This window comes from Meriones unguiculatus, chromosome 5 (genome assembly GCF_030254825.1).
Source record: "Meriones unguiculatus strain TT.TT164.6M chromosome 5, Bangor_MerUng_6.1, whole genome shotgun sequence".
Lineage (NCBI taxonomy): Eukaryota > Metazoa > Chordata > Mammalia > Rodentia > Muridae > Meriones > Meriones unguiculatus.
Window position 1 is genome coordinate 127,352,849 of NC_083353.1, and position 27,921 is coordinate 127,380,769.

The window sequence follows — 27,921 nt, forward strand, 5'->3', positions numbered from 1 at the left end:
AATACTGAGCCAAAAAAAAAAAAAAAAAAAAAAAAAAACGTAAATCAGATTTAGGGACCTCCTCTTTTCTGGTTGTTTTGCTCACACAGGTTTTATACATGTGTTTTGATCATACATGTATAAAACATTATAAAAACATTTTTCAAGTTGTTTCTGCTCAGTATTTGTATCCTGTCACACCAATAGATTTTTGTGACATTGAAATCCTTGTGTGTTTAAAATAAGTCCTATTAGTCATTTTATATATTAATCTATTCAACTTGTTAATGGTCATACACAGTTTTTGCATGTACAGTAATCAATTTATCTTATAATATTTTTTATTATTTCTAGTTATGTATATAAGTTTTGTTTCTATATAAATGTGTGTTCATGAGTCTTGGGAGTTGGAGTCAGAGGAAGCTGTGAGCTGTCCCATGTGGATTACAAGAATTGAACTTATCTTTCTGGCAAGGGCAATGTGTGTTCTTAACCCCTGAGCTATCTCTTTAGCCACTAATTCTGTCTATTTGAGGAACATGCCCAGGGTAAGCATGAGGGCTGTACAAGCTTGCTGAAAATAATTAGATAAGCTTTCCTTTCACAGTGTCTTAAAATAACCTATACACTGGCATAAGCGTCTGTTCTTTGTAAATTTGTTAAAATATGCCTTAAGGTTTCCGGATTTCATGTGTTTGGGAAATCAGTATTTTTGACATATGCACATTACTAAATAACTACAAAAGTATTCTTTCTTGTTCTCAACCTATTTAGAGGAACTACATTGTGATACACAGTCTTGTCAACTTCACACAATCTAGGATCTCCTGGGAAAGGAGTTTCAGTGAAAGCCTGTGTAGATTATGTTGGCTTGTGAATATGTCTGTTAAGTTTTATTTTGATCACATTAACTGAGATGAGAAGACACAGCCCAGAGTTGGTGGCATCATTTCCTACGCAGGAAATCCTGGGATACATAAGAGAAAAATGGAGCAAGGGCTTGTTGTACACCTTTCATATCAGTACTTGGAAGGCAGAGGTAGACACATCTCTGAGTTTAAAGCCAGCCTGGTCTACAAAGTGAGATCCAGAAAAGCCAGGGCAGTAGACAGAGATACCCTGTCTTGAAAAACAAAAACAAACAAATTAATGAAAAAGAATAGAGGAAACTGTCATGACTTTCTACACAGGAAACTATAAATATAGTATATAAGTGTGGACGCATGACACATCACATATAACAGTCTAGAAATATCTTTTTTTCTAAATGGATAATAGATTTATAAATATCGTAATTTATTTTCCTGCCATTGTTATTAAAAAAACTTGACAAATCAATTTATGGACAAGGGATTAATTTGCCCACAATTCCAGGATACAGTCCACCATTCTGGGGATGTCAAACAACTGGAGCTTTAACACACAGAGAGATATGTTGACAGAGTGGGTGAGTCCTTTCACTCTGTTATTATGGATACTACAGGCTGGGGATGGGATCTCAACCAGCCATAGTCATACACACTCAGACAAGGCAATGGCTAACAGTTTTCTCTTCCAGAATCTTTTAGCATAATGCTCACTCAGAAACAGAGCAGGATTGGGTTATACCTAGAGAAGGGCAAAATTCTTATTGGCTGAAGTCCTCTTAGGAACAGAGAAGAGATTTTACTACGATGCAGTCTGTATCGAACAAAGTTTCTCTGTAGGATTCTTTGGAAATGCTGCCCTAGAGGGCAAGCAAGATAACAGCCAGAGTCTGGTTCAAGGTCATCCTGGCATGAAGCCTGTGGGTGGGACAGCAGTGAAACCACAGTTCTTTCGCTATGGTGTTAGCGACACATGCAGGCTTAGCATGAACAGTGGTGGGAACCATGTAAGTAACTACTTTTAGCCCAAACAGCAACGTGAAATCACCCAAACTGGAGGCACCAACATCTCAAATAGCAGGTTCCTTGGTCTCCTGGTTCTTGAGGGTAATAGCTCCAGGTATTTATATGTTTCGCAACCTCCTCTCGCTTGAGACACTCTCAGTGGGTTTGTGCCACAATCATTCTATGAGCCAAATTGTGTTCATGAGGCAGCTAACCAATAAGTCCAGTAGGCCATCTATGGGTTACCAGAGATAAGAATGTCAGTCCAATTTAGAGATCAGGGCACTTCTCAAGATATCCCCTGGCTAAAGCACCTGGCACCCTGGCATATTTTGCTAACTTCATGGTACTACACAGATTTTTTTTTAATCTAGTCAGGCTGCAAATATGATAGTTACTGTGAACTTTGCAGGACCTAGAATGTCAAAATCTATGCTGCCTGAGTGAATGTACTGGGGCTCTGTCATCCCTATTCCTGTAGAAGGAAGGAATCCTCCTTTCTGTCCATAGGTATAGGGTGGTAGGTGCTAATTTTGTTCTCATCTGTAGCACAATTGTTCCAAGTCTCATTATCTTGCTGTCTTGTTTATTGCCAGTGTTCTGCCACACTTGCTCAGCTAAAGATGTGGCTCTTCCCTGCTACTTGAGGCTTTATTATTCAGACACCTGCTCCCTTTCTGAACTATTTGAAGAGACTTAGGGAACTCACACATGCGTAGAAATTATGTTACCATCCATGTGCATCCTTGCATTTTGAAAATGAAGCTATGTGCTATCTTACCACTCAAGAAAATGATATATATGAAAGGGGACATTGTATGTACTACAAAAGTCCGTTGTAAAAGTTATCTTTACCTGAAACTATTTATATCATACATCCTGCAAGCACCTGGCTCACCACATTTCAGAGTTCCCCAGTGTAAACATGTTCTGTCTAGCAAAGCACCAATGTAAATAGGTGCTGGTATGCCAGCTGCAATGAAAAGACAAACAAACAAATGAAAAACAAAACAAAAAATAAAAAAACAAGAAACAAACAAACAAAGAAAAAACCCAAAACAAATGAAAAAATTCCCATTGTCAGGAAGAAAGGAAAAGGAGAGATGTGTTATTTTATTTGGAAGTACTTCAATTTCCCTATTTAAAAGCCAATATAACAAATTATGAATCAATGCTCTAAACTTACTTTTAGGAATTATTAGTTAATGCAAAAGTTTCTAGATCACAACAAATAAAAACTGTCTATAAGATGCTATAAAGATAATTATTGAGTTTGTAACCATGAACCTAATGTATTCTCTGAAATGTCTTTCATTGGTTTTCTTTGCATCCAACTAACAAAACCATTTGGCTTTTCCTTCTATTCTTGAATCCACTAAAAATGAAAGGTGTAATTAAGTTCAACTTAAATCTTGTAAAGACAAGGAGAAACAGTTTTCAACTCTATAGTTACTTCATTCTCAGACTAATTATCAGTAGCCATTACCAAACACCAGTGCTTGTACACTGAAGATCAGCAAAAAGTGGGCAGAGCACACCTATGTGAAAGATGCTACAAGGTCTTTGGGACTTCCTGGGTGTGGGCAATTGAAATATTGGAGATCCAGAGACAAATTGCTTTACCTCTCTTATTGATCCTTCATTGCCTCACCCTGGCCTCTGACCATGTATGCATGTGACTCTTACATGAATCTTCAGTGATGTATTAACCTAGGAGGTCACTGGCCTCTACCCACTTAAACACTAAGAATTCCCTCAGCTAGCATCTGAGCCTGCAGCAAAGAATTCTCTGTTTCACTGTAACCAACCTACCTCAAGTCCCCACATATATATTTGAGAAGAGCCTGTTCACGGATCCCCATGTTTTCTAACTATAAACACTATCACAAAACTGGCTTTTTGTTTGAACATGTTGTGGATGACCAGAATCTGTGTGCCATGTCATGGTTGCTCATGTTTGATTCCAGGAAAAAAATAAAAACAAAAACTAAAACAAACAAACAAAAACATCAAAGACACAAACAAAAAACCCTCTTACTCACCTTAAGGTGAGAGTTGTGTTTTGGGTTGACAAGATAGTTTCTGTCTTCTTATACAAGGAAAATTATTTAAGCACTTAATGTTGGTCCGATATGTTAGAAAGAGTTGTCATACCTAATATTCTTGTGCAAAATGCATGGAATCCAACTCCAAGTGACTTCTCTTCAGGTTTGATACACCTACAATACATAAACAAGTACATAAATAAAATTAGTCATGCAAATCATACATCCGACATATTATCCTTCCAGTGACAGTGGCAGTTCATTATTCTAATGCTTAAGCTTTTCATTCTGAAGTGAAAATGATACAGCTCTGCGTCTACTAAGCCCACATGGACCAAGGACAGTAGTGACTTCTGAAAGCTGGCCTCTGACCTCCACACATCTAAAGCCGGGCTGAGCCCATTAACAGTTAAGAGATTGTTTGCTATCCTAGATGAAGAGTTACATGGTTACCATGGCAACCACCATGCTATGACCAACAAAATGGCCCGAAACCTTTGAAACCACAATCAAATAAACCTTTCTGCTCTTAAGTTGTTTGCCAGGTATTTTCTCATGTTTGTAAAAAATATAACACATGTCTTATAAAAATCCAAGATATGGTTAAATGCATTCCCTCAGGTAAACAGAGAATGAGCCCACTATACATACTATGAAATTGAGAAATTATTGGTTATATGGATTTTAAAAACTTTAGATGTGTTTTTTTTTTTGTTTTGTTTTTTTTTTTTGTTTGTTTTTTTTTTTTTTTTTTTTTTTTTTTTTTTTTTTTTTTTTTACTGCTGTATTAACTTAGGAGTTCACTGGCCTCCTAGGTTATATTCAAAACAGAGGCCTATTAAGCCATAAGAATAAACTGAAAAATAGTCTTATTAATTAAGAAAATAGAATGGCACAGCTATATCTAATGGAAACAGCATAAGTCATAAAGTCAATACATCTTCTTTGCAAAGCTGAGCTGAGTGATGCAGTCACTGTGGTGCAGTCTCCCACTCTTTTGGCCTTGATCCCTATGTGTCAGATGCATGGGTGTCGGGGTTTTTTATTATTTGTACAACTTGGGAATATTGGATTGATGGAAATTTTCTTAGGAATAATTTATGCCCTCTTCCAGGAGCACTGCTTTTAAGCTTTCCCAGGAATGTCCTGACCTAACTATACACACACACCCCACCCCACTTTTAGGGAGATATCCTTTTCTGGCCTTACTTGAAGTTCTTCCTTACACCCTGGAGGTTGTGACCCAAGTAATTTTGTCACAGACCTCCTTAGGAGGCTCTGAGTCAAAGATGCTCTTGGCACATCTGCCCCAGCACTTAATCAGAAAAGTAATAATCAAAACAAAATAAACTTAAAAAGGTAAACAATATTCGGTAAGCTAGAAAAGTTTGCAGCACATCAAATGAAAAACCTTCTTCATAAATCTGGTGGACAAAGAATGATGTGGATAAATGATAAAAAAAATAGAGTATTAAGACCTCCCTTTCTTAGAAAAAGTTAACTCTTACAGGGCCACTATGACCAAGGAACAACAACAATAACAACAAACATCAAGATTAGATATATAAATAAATTCTACAAATACATAAAATATAAACATTTCATTTTAGCAGAAATTGAAAAGTAACAGCAGCAACTTGGGTCTGAAGACTTTTCTTGGGCCTAATGACAATTAGCACTCTGACTATTAAAACCTGATAGTACACTGCTTGGAAAATGACAATCCGTCCAGGCTGGCTTGAATGTTTACTTTCTGTCTAGTGGCCTTTGAAATTGTAAGAGCTTCCACCATGAGAACAGGCTGTCATGCTTTGGCAAATATGCCCTTGAAACTGCAATATTGTTAAAAGTTGGGTTGTGGGATTGACTAGAGAAATTGATTGTAAAAGGTAATTCTGTTCTATTATGGTTTCTCAATGATGACTAAACTTATGACAAAGCAGAAGTTAAAACATGTGCGGGAACAAAAATTATATTGTTTATGTTTTGGAACAACATACATCTATACCTGCTTACTAAATCCTGAAATAATAAAAAAGCACCCAGACTGCCAGTCAGTCAGGATGTAAAACTCCCCCTGAACTCCATGCATGACTCACTCTTTTCTCAACACTCATTCTTGTATCGACACTTTTTTAGGCCCTAACCTCACCAGGGGCTGGACCCCAGCAATGGAAGCCTTTTTTAAATGTGGCCTTTTCTCACAAAATACATCCTTGGGTAAAAATATATGTGTGTGTGTGTGTGTGTGTGTGTGTGTGTGTGTGTGTGTGTGTATATGTTGATATTTTATTATGGAAGTGACTACATGAAAGACTTTAAGAAAATACAACAGACTAGAAGAAAAATGATAGTATTATTTACATTGCATTCATAACATTCAACAGGAAAGAGCAAAGAAATATGAAAAAAAAACAACTTAAATACACCTTACCCTAATTGCATCAAGAAATTATACATTAGAGCCCACAGGATGGATCAGTAGGTAAAGTATATTGCCACCAAAATTGACAAACTGAGGTCAATACCTGGAACCCACATGGGCAAAATGAATCAACTCCCATGAGATGTCTTGTCATCTTAATATGCATGTCATGGCATGTAGACACACACACACACACATCAACACAAACAAATGCACGCACACACATGCATACACACATGCACACATGCATACACATGGGCCAACACACAAAGTACTTTAAATAATCATACATTAAAACAGTAATGAGCCAAATCTTTATACCTAGTTACATGTTAAATTCAGAAACTAAGGTAACTGAGAAGGTGATGGGGGATGGGAATGAGAATAGGTATGCAGTAACACAAGAGCATGTCCACAGAGCATGTTTGAAGGCACTAATAGGAGAGTTCAGCTGCTCATGTGTCCTACACCTATGACCATCTTCCTCTATGAGGAAAAGGCATCCTTATCAAATGAGAATCTCACTTTGAAACTGAGGCACCTGGAATAGTGAGGGATAAAGAAGACATCATTAAGCCACATCAGTTGAATCTGCCAGGCAAGTACTGGGATAAAAGATGTCATAGCAAAATGTCCCTCATCGTAAGAGTCTTAAGAACTATCAATACTTGCTACCCTTATCTATCCCTGAACCTATAACTAAAAAAATGGCATATACTGTATCTAATTAGTAAATATAAAAATAAAGCATCTTAAAATAGAAACTGAATAAATAAGGACAAATATCTAACCTATTCCAGTGAGTGTATATGAGGGGTAGAAGCAGGGGAAAGATGAACAAAGGAGAGGGAACGGAAGGGTTAGCAGAAAGAGGGGGAAAGGAGAGGAGAGGAGAGAAGAGGATAGAAGACAAGGAAGGACAGGAGACAAAGAAGATTAGAGGAGACAGAAGCAAAAAGAAGTAAGTAGAGGTGAGGAAGGAGAGGAGAGGAAGAAAAGAAGAGGAAGGAGGGGAAAGGAGTGAAAAGCAGAGAAAAGAGAGGATGAGAGAACATGTGTCACTCCTAATGTGGGAACAGAGGCTATCACTGACTACATTGTCTTCCTTTGGATCCCTTTCTCCTAACTGATCTGCCTTGTCTAGCCTCAAGAGAAGAGGCTCCTAATCTTATTGAAACTGAAAATGCCAAAGATGGTGATGTATATGGGAGGCCTCCCTTTATCTGAGGAGAATGGCAGGAAGGGCACATGGGGGAGGGAGTGTTGTGGTGATTTTACATCCCAGCCCCAAACTACTGGACTCAAAAAAAAGTTTCCAAATATCTAGACCACATAGCTAGACTCTTCTCTGACTAGTTTATAACTTAAAATAAACAATTTATATCAATCTAAATTCTGCTATATGGCTGGTTACCTCTGCTCAGGTACTATGCAATTGTCCTTCACACATTTTGCTGGATGAATATCCCATGGCTAGCTCTATCCCAGAATCCTATTTACCTGCTGTATGTCCCACCTCCTATTTCCTGCATTATCTATAGGCCATTACATTTTTATTGAGAAGTGATAAATGCTTCCATATAGACCTGAATGTCCTTCTGCATTTCCCCTTTAGTCTAATAAAAGGCTATTTCCCTTACAACAATAAAATATATACAAAAAGAACCATTATGATACAATTATGAAAATTCTAAGGTATGATATACATTCACATTATCCAGTTCATATGTATTTGGCAACTTTGAAAAAAATATTTTACTATCTATTCTGTCTTGGTGAGTTCAGAGTACTGGACCTAAATTATTTTCTACCATGACTTGCATTACCAACCTAAAAATACCTTCTAGATCTAAAAAACATTTTTTTAAATCTTAAACAACTTGATCTTAATTATAAGACTACAACTCTGTAACTATCTAGTTTTCAAACCCATCAGAGACTTGAGAAGTAAATAATATTACTTTAGTATATAGGAAGTACAAACAAGCAGCTTCCAAAATAGAGAACTGACAGCCAGCCAGCTGCCTAGACAATCACCCAAAATTTCCCTATAATGTTGGAGCATCATCTTCAGCTTCTGGCTCAGAGTATCTAATAGACATACATGTGAGGCAGGACTTATGAAGAACTTGGCAGAGCTAGGCAGTTGACTTAGTCTGCATCCAAGTTTTATGCATTTGGACAACATCCCGTCTGCAATTGAAATAAAAGCATTTTCTTTGCCTGGTCGCTAGCTTGCTACATATGAAGCCAAATGCTAATGGAGGTTCATTATTAATCATCTTTTTTCAAATAAAATGGGGAGCTTGGAGGGGCTAACAGGTCTCAATGTCAAAAAGTCTTAAATTAATAAAATTAATAATATGTCATATATTTTTTTTCCAGGCTAATTTAATCACTTTTAATTTTTTTTTTCAGTGCAGTTTATTCAGGAACCTTGAACAATTATCTGACCCTGGGGAAAGCCAGCCCACAGCTTAAATAGCCTCTGGGTAGCCAACCCCAGCATGCCACGTGGGCAATGCAGATAGGTCCACATACATGGAAGCAATCCAGAACCTCAGCCTTAGCCAGATGTGGAATTGTTCGTGACAGAGAGCACTCACCATTGGAAGGTGGAAGGTGGAAACCAGCTCCATCTTTAAGGCATAGCATTCCGCAGCTCTCTACAGTTCCCCCTTTTTGTTTTAGACGCATCAGGCAAGTGTAGAGGTCTGATCTCTGATATTAGAAATAAATTGGGACTTTGTACTGATGTTCATTTAGGTGTCATCCACCCAAAGAGCATCAGACCCGTCAGATACCTTTTTCTCAGAGGCGGGACCTGGGGTATCAACCCACATGCAATCAGACATGCTCTTCTCTGGGTCGAAAGTGGCTGACCCTGAGTGCAGTGCTTAGCCTCGCATCCTGAGCGTATCATTTTAGCTTTTTATGGTATCCAATCATGCTTGGGGCGAATGTCCTGCTTCAATGGCTGTAAAGGCCTGAATGATCATGGCTGCATCACACTGTTATGAGACTCTAATCTTGCATATATACCACAGGCAAACCAAGGAGACCAACACCAGAAGGCCTGCTAACACTCCCATGCCCGCCCATTCCTTCAGATGATTCATGGCTGCAGCAATCCATGATGATAATCCTGTGGCTAGTCCTGCGTCCACTCTGGTAGAATTTACTGTGACAATGGCCACTCTCAGCTGCTCCATCGTAGTATCGAATTCTCCAGTCCAATTACCTAAAATATAGCTCGACAATTGTTTAGACAGATTTGCAGCACAGGAAAAAATTCTCATGTTATATGCTAGTGACTCAAAGTCCAGCATATTTTCATTGACAGCCAAGTTGAGCGATTTGCCATAGGGTATCAATTTGCTCCTGCACGAGGTCAATCCTCTGATTGAACACCATCAAGCTTCCTTTTAGTTGAGCATTAATTCCTTTATGTACAACTAAGGCATGAGCTACATTGGCTAAATGATTATTCAGGGTCTGAGCAGTCTGCCCAGTATGACTCATGGCTAATGCCCCGGTGGTAGCTCCAACAGCTGCCAATGAGATTGTAGTAACAATGGTGGCTGTAGTTCCAAGATCCCTTTTCTGTCTGAAGAGATTCATAGCGTGAGGGGCATCAACAGGCACAGGCACCCAGTGAGGCATGCGAGTAACCAGGGCATACCTAAATTTACTAGCATTCCAGCATTGGGCAAAAAAGCAAGTATCATTACCACAATTACCTGGCTCTATCTGGCTAATCGAGGGGGTTAAGGCTTCTCATAATATTTCCTATAAGCCCACACCTGTTTGTCTATATTCCCCATTTTTATTCATTATTTTTTATAATATGTCATATTTAAATGCTGTATTTTGTAGGTCTCTGAGGTTTTTGTTTAATTTCTGTTTTGTTGACCTGTCCTTTGTTGAGAGTGGCGTGTTGAAGTCTCCCACTATTAGTGTGTGGGGATCTATATGTGGTTTAAGTTTTATCAATGTTTCTTTTACAAATGTGGGTGCCCTTGTATTTGGGGCATAGATGTTCAGGATTGTGATGTCTTCTTGGTGGAATTTTCCCTTGATGAGTATGAAGTGTCCTTCCCCATCTCTTTTGATTAATTTTGGTTGAAAGACTATTTTATCAGTTATTAGAATGGCTATTCCTGTTTGCTTCTTGGGTCCATTTGCTTGAAAAGCCGTCTTCCATCCCTTTACCCTCAGGTAATGTCTATCTTTGTGACTTAGGTGTGTTTCTTGTATACAGCAGGTTGCTGGGTTTTGTTTACCCATCCATTCTGTTAGTCTGTGTCTTTTTATTGGAGAATTAAGTCCGTTGATATTGAGAGAGAGTAATGACCAGTGGCTGTTAAATCCTTTGACTTTGATGTTGGCTGTGGTCATACGGTTGTGTGCTTGGTTGCTTTTTGTTTTACTGAAGTGAGGTTATTTATTTCCTGTGTTTTCTTGAATGTAGCTAGCTTTCTTGGTTTGTATTTTCCCTTCCAGTGTCTTCTGTAATGCTGGGTTTGTTTGTAGGTATTGTTGAAATTTGTTTTTGTCATTGAATATCTTGTTTTCTCTGTCTATGAGGACTGAGAGTTTTGCAGGGTATAGTAGCCTGGGCTGACATCCATGTTCTCTTAGGGTCTGCATGATATCTGTCCAGGCCCTTCTGGCTTTCATAGTCTCTGTTGAAAAGTCAGGTGTGATTCTAATGGGTTTGCCATTATATGTTACTTGGCCTTTTTCTCTTGCAGCTTTTAGTATTTTTTTTTCTTTGTTCTGTATACTTACAGTTTTGATTATTATGTATTATGTGGCGGGAGGATTTTCTTTTCTGGTCTAATTGATTGGGTGTTCTATAGGCCTCTTGTATTCTTATTGGCCTCTCCTTCAACTTGGGGAAATTTTCTTCAATGATTTTGTTGAAAATATTTTCTGGGCCTTGGTGCAGGGAATCTTCTTTTTCCTCTATTCCTATTATTCTTAGGTTTTGTGTTTTTATGTTGTCTTGAATTTCTTGGACGGTCTGTGTCAGGAATTTTTTAGATTTATCATTTTCTTTGACAGATACATCTATTTCTTCCATTGTATCTTCCACACCTGAGATTCTTTCTTCCATTTCTTGTAACCTATTGGTTATGCTAACCTCTGTAGTTCCTGCTTTCTTCCCTAAGTTCTTTCTCTCCACAATTTCTTCCATTTGTGTTTTTTTTTAATTTTTCCAATTCTATCTTCAGGTCTTGAGCTATTTTGTTGGTTTCCTTCCCCTGTCTGACTGTATTTTCATGTTTTTCTGTCAATTCCTTCAGCTGTTTGTTTGAACAATCCACTGTTTCTTTTATTTCATTCGGTGATTTAAGCATTTCCTCTCTAAAGGCCTAATACTTTTTGGCTTCAGCTTCTTCTATTTCTTTTCGTATTTTATTTGTTTCTTCTGTTATCATCTTCTTGAGCATCGATGTTAGGTCGTCTCCTTGAATTTCATTTATGCTGGAGTGTCTAGGGCTATTTGCCCCTGGATAACTGGGTTCTGGAGATGCCATAATGCTCTGGCTTTTGTTGGTTGAACTTTTACGCTGTCCTCTACCCATTGGGCTATCTTAGTTGTTTGAATTTATTTTCTGGTTGTTCCTGGACTCTTGTAGTGGAGAGAATCGCTTTGGCAGGAAGATGTTTTTTCCTGAAGGAAGCCTTCCCAGCTTTTTGGGTATAGTCCCTGGATGTCTGCTGTTTTTCAGGAGTTGCTACAGCTCACCTCAGGTCTAGAGATATGGCTTATCTAAACACAATATTTTGTAAGTCTCTGAGGTTTTTAAAGAACACCTGTCTTTATAATTTATAAATTTATACATTTATAATTTGTATAATCATTACCCACCTATCTATAGTAAGTCTAAACTAGTTTATGTGTTGCTTGTTTCTAGCCATTTACTATCTGTTCAACTGAGGGTGTATATTTTTGTAATAAACTAGACTAGTATCTAACATGACCATGAGTCTGATTGATTAACTATTAGCTTGCATTACTTAATTATCCTAAACAGATTTTAAAAGGACTGGAAGTAAACCTTGATTTATAAATGAGTTGCATAGGTCCAATACCTTATGCAGGAGTTGAAACATAATATCTGTGTAAGAAAATATATTTATATTCGTATTAATGTGCTATAATATAAACAAATGTATCAAAAATAACCTTAATTATGTATTAATATACAAAAATCTATACTAATTTAAGCAAAATAATCTTATTTCTATATCAATATACACAATCAACACCAATGTTAGATTATAGGTTTATAAGATGTTCTTTGGTTTAAGAGTAGATTCAATAATCTACTCTTTTCTCCTATTATTCCTGTATTACTCCTATGTGCTATTCCTATGTCTCTCCATTTTTCTTTTTAACTCTTTAGCTTCACCTAAGCAAGAAAGAATAGATCAAAGAAAAGGAAAGAAAAAAAATACCTGAGTCCGAGTCCCCATATCTAATTTTCCCCATGATCAAGACCAATTAATAACTTGTAACCAACCCCTGTTTAATGACAAATTTCCAAAAATCACTCAATATAATGACCAAAACTTCATCCTAGTATATGAGACTGGGATTCTGGGAAAGAACCAAGTGCCAATGATTCACCCAGGTAGCTTGGTGGATACAGCATGAGACTCTCAATCACAGGGCTGTGGGTTTGTGCCATGCTGGGCATCTTTAAGTTGAAGGGGGTTTTTCCTTTGAGACCCAAGTTCCCAGAGTAGTGACTCATGGGGCTTACAATATATTTACAAATACTTAGCTCATCCTATTCTCTTCCATGACTAGCTCATAACATAAAATAACTCATTTATAATAATTTACATTCTGCCATGTGACTGGTTACTTCTGCTCAGATATCACATGCCTGTCTTCCTCACATCTTGCTGGGCAAATCTCCTGCAACTGGCTCTATCCCAGAATTCTTTCTGCTTGTTGGATGTCCCCACTCCTATTTCCTGCCTCAGCTCTAAGTCATTAATTTTTATTGTCACTTGATGCTTCCATACAGACACAAGCGATTACTTTTACAGGGAGGTGAGAGGATAGAACTTGGGGTAGAGGAGGGAAGGGAAGGTGTAATCAGAATGTAAATAAATAACTTAATAAAGAATTTAAAAATGTATAAAGAGGTAGAATTTTTTAAATAGCATTTTTTTTCTAACTTTATGGAATAAATTTACCAAAATTCAATTCTCCTTAATGCACACTTTTTAATATATGTATGTATATTTATTTATTTGGTTGATTGGATGGTTGATATTCTAGTAGGTGTGCATGCATGTGTGTGTGTGTGTGTGTGTGTGTGCATACACATGTATAGACAGGAGTTTGCCATGGGATACAAGTAGAAATCAGGGGTTTAGTTATTCGTTATACCACATGGATCCCAGCATGTAAATCTGATGGTTAGTGGCAAATGACTTCACCCACTGAGCTAGCTTTATACCCTTCACATGTGTGTGTGTGTGAGGGGGGTGGTTATGACAAGACTTTTTGAGTAGCCTTGGATTTCCTGAAACTCACTCTTTGGACCAAGCTGGCCTCAAAATCAGAGATCCTCAAGCCTCTGCCACTCCAGCAGAGTGCAGGGATTAAAGGCATGTGACAGCACCCCTGGCAATTTTTACAAAGTAAACAAATAATGCTTTGTTTCAGTTTTTACTAATACTAGGTACTAAAACAAAATGTATCTCAGAATGTTGCTAAATAGTTAGGTACTTACTCATAAACAGTCATATCCCCAAGAAAAAAGAGTTTATTTAAAAAAAAAACAAAGTTAGTCATTTTTGAATTGTTCTATTTCCATGTCTGATTAAGAATCAAAAGTTTTATTTTAATTTAACTGTCAACAAACTCTAAGTACTATAACATGTTTAAGGCAAGAGAAAATTCCTTAATGACTCCTTATAAATGACTCTTTATCTTGCTAAACCATCATGGTGAGGGACTGGGAAGGTGAAACGGTCTTTAAAGTTCTGCACAAGCATGAGGACCTGAGTTCTCATCCACAGCAAACACGTGAACAGTGCATACACAGAGGATGTGCTTGCAACACTGGTGCTCTGAAGGTGGACACAGGTGACTCCTTGGGCCTCACTTGCCCAACAGAAGCACTAAATACCAGGCCAGCAAGGCCTGTCTGAGAAGCACCAAGTACTTGCGACCTGAGAGTCAAGAGCTGAGGCTGCCTTCTGTTCTCTGCGTGCACATGCATCAGCATACCACACAAGCGAACACAACAAATAAATAAAATAAACAAGTAAGTAAAGATCATGATATGAAAAGAAATTCTTCTGTCTGCCTCAACTACAGATCAAGTTTGAAGCTAGCCCAGGCTTCTTGAAACCCAGCACAACAAAGGTCAGGTTCTGTCCAGAGTAATTTACATATATACTAACTCAGAAAACTTGAATAATGATCTCAAGTGTTTTGAAATTACAAAATAATGCTCAGTCGCTGCTAGGGTTTTACATAACATCTAGGAATTTTAAGGTCAAGTGTGCATACACAAACTAAAGTGAGTTGTTCACAGAAATATTAACCTATTTTAAGCATGACTAATGTTGCTTTTCAGCAGCTGTAGGCTTAGGTCTTAGCACATGTTAACACAGTACACACACATCAGCCCAGACACTGAAAGGATGTTTACCATGTTGATTCCTGTTCTGACAGACTTCTCACAGCCTGCAAGGCAGGAGGACATGTATGCTAGGCCATTGTCTTCACACACCAGATCCCATGTTTTCATTAAGCAGGTACACCTGGTGTTGCAGTCAGCAAGGACCATATTCTCCACATCAAGAGGCTGCTGAACTCTGAAATAATTTCAAAATAATGGTGCAGATATTAAACCCACCTGAGCACTTTATTTTCTTCTCTTCATCTCACCAAGCATGCACTCACATGCACACAACACAGAGGGAGAGAAGAAAAAAAAAGAGAGATAGGAAGGAATGGATGGAGGGAGACACAGACACACACACACACACACACACACACACACACAGAAAGAAAGAAAAAGGATTTCATCGTCTCTCCCAGAACACAAACAGAAATCATACAAATTTCAACATGTTGTCTCTATATGGCTTCTGTCACATTAGTTATCAGGTCTCATGACTTTTCTCTACAAGTCTCATGACAGCTTTTATTCAATGAGTTAAAAAAAAAAAAAACATTAAGTGGCTGCCTTATAGGTAAACCCTGTGCTGTTAGAGCTAAATTGAGAAAGGCTAATCTCCCATTAATCTGCCTGATGGGAAATAATGTAAGGCCTGGCTTGAACCAAATCTGTTATTTCCATTTAGAAGAGAGACTCTGCTCTCTGTCCACAAACAGATTGGTTTGACTAAGCAGCCATGCTCTTCTGAGATGTGGAAAGTGTCCCGTGCATATAATGAGATTCAAAGAGGAAAATGCTGATTCTAGAGGCTGAATTCAAACCCTGTCCCTCAAACACCGTATGCAGTCAGCATGACTGGAGATGGACTCAGCATGTACAGTTCTACACTGGTGTTGTTGAAGGCAATTACAGCAAATTCACTAATTCCCCCTGGGATTCAATTTCTGCATCTAGAAAGTGAATGGAAAATTCCTGTCTTAAAGAGATTCAAATCTAATGAGATATATATGATTATGCTTAAAATTATTAATATCTTACAATTCTTAAGGATTTTGAAAGAAACTTTATTTTTAATCTCTCTGTCAGGTGTATGTGTGTGTTCCTGGGTGTGTACAACATCATGCATGTGGAGGTCAGAATACAACCTTTTACCTTGGTGGAGACAGAGTCCCCTGTTATTCACTGCAGCAAATGACAGACTAGCAGGCCCTGAACTTTGAGGGTTTCCTCTCTGTGCTGCTCAGCTCATTGCAGGAACACTGATTACACTTAGTCTAACATGTCAAGATTTCCATGAATTCTGGGGATCTGAACTCAGGACCCGTGCCTGCTCAGCAATCAGTTTAGCACTGAGTTCTCTCTCCTGCATTTTGAAAGAAACATCCAAGTATGTGCCTTATTTCATTTAAGTGATTGGTTGATTATATAACAGTGACCTAAACTAAGTTTTAGATTTCTCGTGCTAGTACAGAATACGGCCAAACAACCCTTAAAATGTAAACTCAATACTGTGGAGAACATGAGAAATAAGTATTCTAGTGACATAAATAAATATATACATAGATTGACTTACCATGTATTAAATTCAATTATGCTAAATTTGAGCCCACATATCAAGGCCTGCTGATGTGTTTAATTTTTAAAGCTGTCTGTTGATGGGTGTATGAAATAAATGGATAATGTAGGCTAAAAGCTCTATATTGTTTTCTTTTATTACACTTTAAAGCAGACTAGAACACCATCATGACAACTACTCACATGCACGGAAAATCATAAATGTACTCACTGGAAGTTCCCACAACTCTTTAATAAGCATAGAAGTTGTATGGGGTTGTATATGATTAATGGGTGGAAGGAAGCTAAAAGACTACCATGGATCATTGCTAAGGAGTTGTAATAAAATGATCTGGTCATGTATAACTCTTAGAGTAAATGGACAGAAATTGTGAAAATATGATGTTCATTAGGAAACAACATACCCTTCATAAAAGGTAGTTAAGCCAGCAACTGGGAAATTATCACAGGTCATCAGCAAGTTACAGAGTGATACAGGGTACTCAGCCAGGAATAGGAAGAATGCTATATATGCAGCTTTCCTGACAGTAATCTTGAATTTCTTCATAATATAACCACCAACCAAATAGCCAATGCATATTGGAAGTAAGTTATAAAGACCTATAAATGCAAGTAAAATTATATTTGTAAAAGACAAGACAAAAACAGATGTATTATAAATTTGTGTAATACTTTAAAAATTATTTAGTTGGGCTGGAGAGATGGCTCGGAGTTCTTTTTGACTGTTCTTTTAGAGGTCCTGAGTTCAGTTCCCAGCAACCACATGGTGGCTCACAACCATCTATAATGAGATCTAGTACTCTCTTCTGGCGTACATGCAGACAGAATGTTTTATACACACAAAAAATAAATACGAAAAAACAAAACAAAATACTACTTAGTTAGAGAAGACTGAGTGATCCTAACCTCTACTCAGCCACATATTGCATATAAAGAGGTTTCTAAATGTCCCCAAAACGCCACTTTAAAGAGACTATTAGCATTTATTTAACCATTTTCAGCAATCTATAGATTTTATAATATAATACACATATAATATGCACATATTAAATATTTCATGTATTTCTTCCACTTTGTTTCATGGGAATTTGACTCCCTGTCAGGTGAGTTTTGAATATCACTGAGTCTGTGCTTATTGAGGGAAGAATATTTTGTGCATTGTCTGTTGGTCAGCATTCTTCTCCCCTGACACTCTTTCTCCAGCCAAAAAATCAAAAGAAAAAAAAAAAAAAAAAAGGAAGAAAGAAAAATCCTGGCTAAGTTGCATAGACACAATGCTACTACCAGGCTTGGAAGACTTTAAGCATCCTGTGCACTTCTACACCTTGGTATTTAATATTATATATCTGAGGGTAAGGAATGGGATTTGGACTTCCAGAGAACCAATATGCATGATAATCAGCTTTTAAGTGTAAAGTAGAATTCTTGCGTTTTGTGTACTAGCAAGAAAAGCAGATGCTGGCTGCACAGACTACTCAGACTACCATAGGACTGAGCAACCAAATTAGGAGTAATGAGGACAACAAGCACTGAAGCCCAAAAGTAAAACCTGGGAGTAAGACACAGAATCCCCATGAGTTAACTCCTCATTCCTCATTGCATTAGCACTGACTGATATGAACTTCCCCAATGACTTCCATAACTATGATGATTTCACTAAGATTGGACAGGGAACAAGGAGTATATTTCTGTTTTATTCCTTTCCCTATCCTTTCTTGATTTCTCTGGAGACTGGAAGGAAGAATTTTACAAGAATATCTTAAGATATTTCAATTTCATTGTAATATCCTAGCTGTATTATCTTACTCTTTACTCTTCTCTTCAGGATACAGTTTTTCATGTCCTTTTGGGGGGGAGAAGTGCTGCTAAGGAAATAATGAAAGCACATACCTGTTAGGAAAATGCCACTGCATTTGATTTCCCAAATTGCTGCTCCACGTATTTAAGCTTAAAGGTAACAATATTGGTAAATGCAGTGAATTGGAGCACACTTGTAAGAATGAAAAGCATGTAAATTGGATTGCAGATCAGGCTCTTCATGAATGGCAAGAAATCTGAAACAAGATAGTGTTAAGACCATTAAGTCAAGCTGACCTTAAAATTTGTGTCCAGAGTTCTTTTAAAATCTTCTCATAGATTTTGTTCTGTGACAAAAATATATTTGATAAATCTTTACCTCTTGGAATGAAGTTCTGTGTAATTGTTTAAGTCACTTCTGAAAGTTAGTGGCACAACTGGCTACATAAGAACACAACCTAATTGTGCCAGCTAAAACATGGGGTGATGGATTCAAGTCTGTGGCCATATTCTTTCATTTCTTTTTTTCTCCTTCCCTTCTGTTAGTATCCTGCACTCACTACAAGTGACTAGTCTGTTCTCTGGAATCTGCAAAGGACTAGCTTTAATGACATTTGAGTTCAGACTCTGACTCTATCACTTCTTTATGCAAGGGATAAGCTAAAAACTCAGAAAGGCTCCAGAAATCCTGCTGCAGCCCAGACAACCTCAGCACCTCACCAGCACTTCACAGCAGGACATGCCTTAGAAGCACCTAGTGATATTTCAAAATATCTCCACATGAAAGTCTCACTGTAAAGAATGCTGACTCAGTTGGTGTATACCAAGCACCTTCCAAGTGACTTAACCAAAGCTTTCCCCTGTTTAAGAAGCAGGGAGTCAAGTTTGGAGCCTGTCTCTAGATAAAGGGTTAGATCCCACTGAAGAGAATTTGGTTGAGATTCACAGTTAAAAGTCTTTAACAAAAAGGGGGAACTGTAGAGAGTTGCGTCATGCCGTGCCTTAAAGATGGAGCTGGTTTCGACCTTCCACCTTCCCGATGGTGAGTGCTCTCTGTCACAAACAACTCCATATTTGGCTAAGGCTGAGGATCTGGCTTGCTTCCTTGTATGTGGGCCTATCTGCATTGGCCACGATGCATGCTGGGGTTGGCTACCCAGAGGCCATTTTAAGCTGTGGGCTGGCTTTCCCCAGGTTCAGAATATTGTTCAAGGTTCTTGAGTAAACTGCATTGAGAAGAACAACAACAAAAAAGATCAGAAAGAAGGAGAGGAGGACCTCCCTTATCAGTGGACTTGGGGAGAGGCATGCATGCAGAAAGGGGGAGAGGGTGGGACCGGGAGGGGAGGAGGTAGGGGTTTATGGGGGGGATACAAAAGGAATAAAGTGTAATTAATAAAAGTTAAATAAAAAATTTTAAAAAAAGGTCTTTTTTCTTTTTCTTTTTTTCTTTTTTCTTTGTTTCTTTCTTTCTTTTTTTGGCTTCATGTCTACTATCTTTATTTTCTAATCATATACTATCCTTAATAAACTGCCTAGAATTTCTTAGCGAGAAAAGTATTCAAAAGAAAACATGTAGAAGTAGAAGCAGAGCAGTTTAATAAAAAGAAAGAAAACCTAGTGGTAAAGGCCGTCTTTATGAGTGAGATGTTTGCAGTCAGAATTCCTGAGAGCTTTTGAATTCACCCATGTTTGTTGACATCCCTGTTCTCCTAAGTTTGTCTTCACAGTTCAGTTTCTTTCTGTAGTGTCTTATTCTCTGCTCAACAATTTCCTAGTTTTGAAATTAGGTTGGTTTAGTAGACCACAAAACTGCACAGAGAGGTCAGTATTGGCCCTTTCAGGAGAATCACTAACATGAACTTGATTCTAAGGATGTTCAAGCCCCTGCACTGGCTCCCAGTAAGACTGGCTCCTCAGCATGGTCTGCAGTGTTCAAGGAAGACATGTGACTTCAATGCACATGTTCAGTGCACATAGTGTTGGGGCTATGAGTGATGGAGGAAATAGCAATGTCATCAATAAAGGGCTCACTACAGTATTCTGTGCCAGAACAGCACAGAAACAAAAGAACATAAGATACTACTACCCTCATTTGACAGTTCAAGCACTGGCCATTGCCCATATTCCAGCTCTACACTTTAAGTATACTACACAGCAACTAAAAACAAGGAAATCATGAAGTTTTCAGGGAAATGATGGGAACTAGAAAAGATCATCCTGAGTAAGGTATCCTAGAAGCAGGAAGACACACATGGTGTATATTCACTTATAAGTGGATACCAGACATATAATGTAGAATAACCATGCTAAAATCTGTACACCTAATGAAGCTGAGCAAGAAGAAGGACTCTGGGTAAGATTATCAATCCTCATTCAGAAAGGCAAACAGGACGGACATTGGAAGAGGGAGAAAACAGGGAATAGGACAGGAGCCTACCACAGAGGACCTCTGAAAGACTACCCAGCAGGGTATGAAAGTAGATGCTGGGAATCTTATGAAAGAAAGGGGAAATAGACCTAGAGAGGACAGGAGCTCCACAAGTGGAGCAACAGAAGAAAAAATCTGGGTCCAAAGGTCTTTTCTGATACTGATACCCCAACCATTCATGGAGATAAACTAGAACTGTTGCACAGATATAGCCCTTGGCAGCTCACTGTCCACGTGAGTTCCCAGTAAGGGGAACAGGGGCTGTCTCTGACATGAACTCAGTGGCTGGCTCTTTGATCACCTCCCCCCAAGGTAGAGCCAGCCTTACCAGGCCACCTAGGAAGACAATGCAGCCAGTCCTGATGAGACCTTATAGCCTGTTGTCCAATGGAAGGGGAGGAAGACCTCCCCTATCAGTGGACTTGGAGAGGGGCATGAGAGGAGATGAGGGAGGAAGGGCAGGATTGGGAGAGGACAAGGGAGAGAGCTACAGCTGAGATAAAAACTGAATAAATGGTAATAAAAAATAAAACAAAAACAATTTCTAAGAAAAAATAAAGCATCCTAGAGCCCTAAACACCTTCTTATGCACTAACTCTGATCTCTTGTGAGTACTACGTAGGTCTCAACACTCACAAATATGGAACGAATGTTAAGTTTTACAAATATTTTCTCCCTCTTCAGATGCCTGTCCCATTTGTCTTTCGGAATGAAGATTGAGCAGCTTACCCAGGGTCTTCCTTCTTGCTTAGCTTCCTTAAGTATAGAGATTTTAGTATCATTATCCTATCTTATAGGTCTAATATCCACTTATAAGTAACTATATACCATGTGTGTCTTTCTGCTTCTGGATATCTCACTCAGGATGATCTTTTCTAGATCCCACTATTTGCTTGCAAACTTCATGATTTGCTTGTTTTTAATTGCTGAGTAGTATTCCATTGTGGAAATGTACCACAATTTCTGTGGTATGTGTCCATTCCTCAGTTGAGGGACATCTGGGTTGTTTCCAGGTTCTGGCTATTATAAATAGAGCTGCTACAAACATGGTTGACAATGGAAAAAATATAGCATCTTCAACAAGTGCTGGTCTAACTAGTTGGATGTCTACATGTAGAAAAATGCAAATAATCCATACTTGTCACCCTGCACAAAACTAAAGTCCAAGTGGATCAAAGACCTCAACATAAAAGGAGATGCACAGAGGCTGCCTTCTACTGCTGATGGCTATGGAATGGTGCCAAGGACAGTCCTCTTCTTTTTCTAGGTTGTAAGAGACTGTCAGGATGTCTTCCAAAGCATCTTACCACCAACCGCAAATAAGAGTTCTTGTGTTGGTGCCGATGGTGTCATGATGATATTTGTGTCATGTTGGTGGTGTTTTTTTGGTGTAGCTGGTGTTATGGTGGGTGGTAAGCTGTTGTTAATATCATGTCCCCATTCTGGTAATCTTTATTCCCTGACTTATCCATGACTGGGATTAAGGAGGATCCATTCTCTTCAATGCCCATGACATGGTTATTGTTTCTTTTGCTTTTTGTGTTACTTCTGTTTTGTTTTTTCTTGAGAGGTAGACATAAATATTATGGCATGTTTATATTTTTGTATTAAATACAAAGACATACAGGTTCAAGGATAATAAATAGCTTGTCCAAAGTCATTCATCTAAGATCAAAACAGATAGAGTTTTTGCTCAATTGTAGCTTTATCTTGAAAAATTCTGCTCATACCCAGACATCATTGGCTCTGCTTTCTGAAGCATCACATGATGGCCAACTGAGGGCCTGATTATAAAGTGTGAAAAGGAGATAGTTCACATTCTGTTCATGGGAAGATAAGCTAACTGAGTGATAATTTGGAAGAACAATTGTAAATGATATTCCTTAATTAATTAATTGTAAATTTAAATATTTATTAATTATAAAACATGCATTATTAAAAATAGATTAAAGAAAACTATGTGAAAAGTACAAGTGTGTTTGCATCATGATCCAAACTCTCAAAACTGTATCAGAAAATGTTAACATATTTTGAAAACTCTACATATCAAACATTTTAAGCAACATCCAAAGACAAAATATGAATTGGGAGAAAAAAAAAACTGGAAGAAGTGATACAGTTACAATGTAGTTTTGTAGATCTAATAAGCTCCCCAAAGAGTAAATTACAAGTGAACACTGCAAGGAGGCAGAGCCACAAAGCCTGCCTTCTATTGCTGATGGCCATGGAATGCTGTTTGTGGAGGATAGTCCTCCTCTTATTTTAGGTTGTATGACACTGTCAGACTGTCTTCCAAACCATCTTACCACCAACCACAAATAAGAGTTCTTATTGCATGATTTGCCTGGCAGAAGGTCTATTCTCTGCTATGCTTTAAGACAGTAGCCTAACTTGAGGCTCCAGTCAAAGAGCAGATCAAGACAGATGCTGGGACTTTCAGCCAAGCATGGGTTCCTGTGAAAGTGTTGGGGGAAAGATGGAAGGACCTGGAGTCGACAGAAACCTCACAAGAAGTCCCACAGAGACAACTAACCCTGTCCCATGGAGGCTTACAGAGACTGAGACATCAACTAAGGAGCATGCATGATCTGGACCTAGGCCCCTGCATACATGGAACTGATGGGCAGCTTGGTCTTCATATGAGGCACTTGGTAGGTGAAGGAGGGGTGGGGCTGTTTCTAACGTGGAGTCTGTTGCCTGCTTTTGGATCTCTTCTCCCTTGCAGGGCTGCCTTGCCTCACCTCTGGGATAAAGATATGCTCAGTCCTAATGTGACTTGATGTGCTGGGTAGAGTGGTTACAGGAGGGCAGGGTTTTCCCCTTTTCTTGGGGGAAAGGGAGAGTTAGAAAAGGGTAAGGAGAAGACTAGGAGAAAAGGAGGGAGGGGGCACTCTTGGCATATAAAGTAAATAAACAGGAAAAAAAAGAGTTGTTGCTAATCCTCACCAATGGTATTGGTATTGTGGTTGTGCAGTTGCTGTCATAGAGGGTGGTAGTTGTTTTTAATTTCATGTCCCTATTGTGATAATCTCAATAACCTGACATATTTATGACTGTGTTTGAAGACTGTCCATTCTTTTCAAATGTGGTTATTGTTTTCTTTCAATTTTTGTGTGAATTTTGTTTATTTTCTTGAGGGTCATTCATAAATTGTTGTGGCAAAGGGATTACTATAAGTAATCCTCTAAGACTGTGATATAAAGGGAGAAGGGTGACTTTCTATAGTCCTATGCATAAGTCCTTTAATTGTGTGGAATAGGGTGGTTTTGGGTGATAGATCTGAATATTCCTTTCTTCCATGAGAAATTAGGGTCAGCCGGAGATTAATTTCTGTGTCTTGGCAATTGTTTAGAAATAATCTCAAACTCTTAATGGCCCAATGGATTAAGTGCCTGAAACTCTTTGCTTCCTGCACAAACACACACACACACAGAAAGAGAGAGAGAGAGAGAGAGAGAGAGAGAGAGAGAGAGAGAGAGAGATTTGATTTTACGTATAATTTTACCTTTTGGCTTTAAGGTCAGAGACAAACACTACAAGCTATCTACCATACAATATAAAATAACATTTGTTCCTTTTTTTCTAAGAACAATTTACTTGGGTTTGAATACAACTTTAAAACTCTAGCACTTATTTAATATGTTGTATTAATTTATGCCATGAAGTAAAAATATATAAGAAAAGATAGCAAAACATTGGAAAATTCACAGATGAAGCAAATCTAGAATCCTTTAATGAAAGTGGATACTATTGTGTACCTTCTGATGGACGAAACAATGAAATACCTCTTTAAGAGAAGAAAAAGATATGTCTGTTGCTGTGTTTCCAATTTTCTTGTCCTTTATTGAAGATGTCTACACTTTACATACGATGAATAATTGAAAAGCCTATGAATTTTTATGAAACAAACTACAGAAAGAAAAGGAGTATCCTTGTCAGGGGTTAGCTCCGCATTTGAGGCTAGCACTTATGATCTGCACAAATTTAAAGGATTAAAATTGGTTAGTTTACAATAAATAAACAAATGTTCCCTTAAGTATTCATAACTCAGTAAAATAAATAAAGTAGCTAGGATGGACAAAGGAACAAAAGAGAGCAAGAAATTGATTGCTTATGTAAGAAGAAACACCTGGTGTCTTTAAAAATCAAAGTATGCTACAGTGGTGTTCATGCCCCAAGTCTGTGATGGAGGACTTCATGAATTGACATCTTCTGCTATCCATGTTAAGTCGTATATTTTGCAGAACATTTAATTTAAAATTGTGTTTAACAGCCTATGCACCTCTATTCATGCTGCTATGATACTGAGAAAAAGACAAGCCATAAAAGTATGAGCTGTTATTGTCAAAAAAACAAACCATAGACAAAAAACAAGCACCAGACCCTGTTGACACCTCACACCTTTCCACCCAAATTAAACATTCTAGAATCAGCACACTATATCCTTACTAATGCAAAAGATTGTCCACTTCCTCCTGCTTTTTGCAATCACCTGGATACCCAAAATTCAATAAATGATGGATTCATTATCTTCCTCTTCTATGAAAAGCACTACTTGTTAACCTTGCTTTAACTTATACATAATTTTGATGAAAACTTGTTCTTAAACATGTTTTCTTTCTCCTGTGGAAAAATCAAAAGATATAAAATGAGTTAAATTGAAAGACCAATGCCTAGGCCTTTGTTCCTCCTGCTGAGTCTCACAGTGGTCCAGCCACAACAACATGATAGTATGTAAGCATCTCCTTTGTTCCTATGGTAGTGAACTAACCTGTGCTAACAAACCCTTACCAGGGAATATGAACTTATCATGTTCAATTCTATACTGTGGTATATAAGACAAAGCTATTACCTCTCTTTTTCCTTCTCATTCTTTTCTAGCTTCTGTGTGTTTTTAAATTTAACGTTTTAATTTCTTACACTGTTGGTTACACTGGGCTTATGGCTAAACCAGTGACAAACTATTATGTATTCTGTTAAGTTTAGACACATACAGTGCTAAATGGAAAACAGAGTCACCTCCAGGTCTCCTGCCTCATCCTTCCTTCTCTCCTCCACATCTGTCTGCTGTGCCATGATAACACCCTCAGGAGAGTAAAGCTCAGAATAATAACTCATGTCCTCATGCATCATGGACACCATGAGGAAATATCCAAACGCTCCAATGGCTTTTTTTTTTTTTTTTGGTGGGGGCTGTATCCTCTACTAGAAAGTATACAGGAAGGACCTGTGCTCTTAGAGTGAAAGACTACCTCCTTCATAAGAGGTGAGTCTCAGGCACTAACATATGCATGTGAGTACAGGTACCTGGGAGGTCAGAGGCATCAGATTACCCAGAGCTCAGGTTATTGGTGGCTGTGAGAATTTTGATGTGGGTACAGGGAGCCAGACTCAGATCCTGAGCAAGAGTAGCACATGCTCTTAACTGCTGAGCCATCTCTCCATCCCCATGTATTAAAATCTTGGTCTTCAGCAAGGTGCTGTTGAAATGTGGAGAAAATAGTAAGAGGTAAGTAATTGAGGGCATATTTGGGGCCCCACAGGTAAGCCCTTGGAAGAGACATTAGGTCCCTGGCCTTTTCCATTTTTCTCTCTGCTTCCCAGTCACTGTGACATCAGTAGCGTCGTTTCTGTGAGTTTCTTCCCCAAAGTGCTGCATGGTCTCAGGCCCAAAACAGCAGGGCTAAGTGGTCATGGCCTGAGACCTCTGGAAACATGAGTAAAATAAGCCTTTCCTTCTTGGTAACAAAGCTGTCAGCTTGACTCTCCCATGAATATTCTGGCTGCCACAGAGCTGCTAAGACTGCACCTGCTTTCACTCTGCTGGAGCCTGCAGATATTCTCACTTTATCACTGTAAACTACCACAGTGTACTGACCTCCGCGCCTCACCTTTCCTCCCTTTGGCCTCTCCATCTTTAGGTGCCATTTTATGTTATTGAGTTTCATTACAATGAAATGGTTGCCTCAAATATGTGAGAGGCCCTCTGAGATACAGCCTTATCTTCACAAAGTGCCTTTGAAAGAACTGGCTTTCCCAAATGCTTGCCCTTAAGATCAGCTTTGAATTGCTAAAGAAAAGAAACCATCTTTGCAACATTTTAAAAAAACTTTTTATTGATTCTTTGTGAGTTTCACATCGTGCACCCCAAATCTCACTCATTTCCCCATCCCCTCATATCTATATCAGCCCTCAGCCCCTAAAACCTCCCCCCTAAGTTAAAACACACACACACGCACACACAAAACAAAAATAAAAATAAACAAAAAAGCAAAGCATAGAAAACATCTCATCGGGGAAGCTATGGTTTATACATCAGAGTGTGTGCCACAAATCAGTGCTCTGAACAAAATTACTCCTGTGGCACGAGTAATGAAAGAAGGGACTGAAAACAAGAAATGTCACGTTAATGTTAATGAGAAGTCTAGTCTTGGAAGCATCATGTCTACATTAAAACAGACAAAGACATATGCAGATGTCTTGCACTTAAAAAAGATAATTATCTCAATGCGGCATGACCAGGATGCATATTTTCATCTCTACATACCTCCAATACCAAATCATAAATTTAATAGAATTAAATACTGTTTCTGGAATCGGAAACTTTTAAAGCTATTTGAAGTTATGTCAAAAACACACACTTTCTTTGATTGAGTTGAAAGAGAAAATAGTGTTTGAAAATGAAGGCAGCTTTACAGTTCAGTGTGGGGACACTGGAGAAGCCTTGCATGGGAAAATCTTAAGTGCTACCACAATGTTCTGAAAATGTTATCAGTAATTACTTTTATCATGAGTAAATATTTTTAAGGTGTTTGAAAAAAATAATTCTTACAGTATTGCTCATGATTCAAAACAAGTGAAATTGTACATTCTATTTATGGGATTGGACCAGCCAGTAGAAAACTCATTACAGCTTCGTTTTCAGTTCTCTGTCACTCTCAAGCTCAGGACTTCTGTGCATGTCCACGCACTCGCTTTCCTTCTCTGTGAGCTTCATCTCTGCAGGTTCAGTTTCCAAAGAGGCAACATCCCCAGGGAGCTGAAGTTTCCTTACAAGCATTAGAATGAAGAATGCAGGGAGATAGCTTGATCCTCTTAGTGCTGCAGGCACCCCAAGGTAAATGCGCCTATTGAAAAG

The 27,921-nt window shown here is 38.3% G+C and overlaps 1 protein-coding gene and 1 long non-coding RNA gene across 9 annotated transcripts in view; both read right to left on the reverse strand.

The window, feature by feature from the left end:
- Positions 1-27,921, reverse strand: part of LOC110542238 (solute carrier organic anion transporter family member 1A5-like) — a 200,367-nt gene that overhangs the window by 109,509 nt on the left and 62,937 nt on the right. For 4 of the 6 annotated variants that reach the window (XM_060384376.1, XM_060384371.1, XM_060384391.1 and 1 more), the window contains one exon: positions 26,873-27,910. The exons of the other annotated variants lie outside the window; for them this stretch is intronic. In XM_060384376.1, the coding sequence (XP_060240359.1) occupies positions 27,691-27,910 (220 nt within the window). In that variant the 3' untranslated portion in view covers positions 26,873-27,690. Of the gene's footprint in view, positions 1-26,872; positions 27,911-27,921 lie in introns of those variants that run through there. 6 annotated transcript variants of the gene reach the window in all.
- LOC132654321 (uncharacterized) lies at positions 1,255-18,595 on the reverse strand. Of its 3 annotated transcripts, none has more exons than XR_009592004.1 (5): positions 18,446-18,595; positions 15,008-15,173; positions 3,893-4,069; positions 2,706-2,823; positions 1,255-2,085 (listed from the first exon to the last, which is right to left on the reverse strand). It is a non-coding gene; the product is annotated as an uncharacterized LOC132654321 (long non-coding RNA). The 3 variants fall into 3 exon arrangements; XR_009592005.1 differs by lacking the exon at positions 18,446-18,595 and adding an exon at positions 16,960-17,151; XR_009592003.1 differs by lacking the exons at positions 15,008-15,173; positions 18,446-18,595 and having other exon boundaries at positions 3,893-4,261.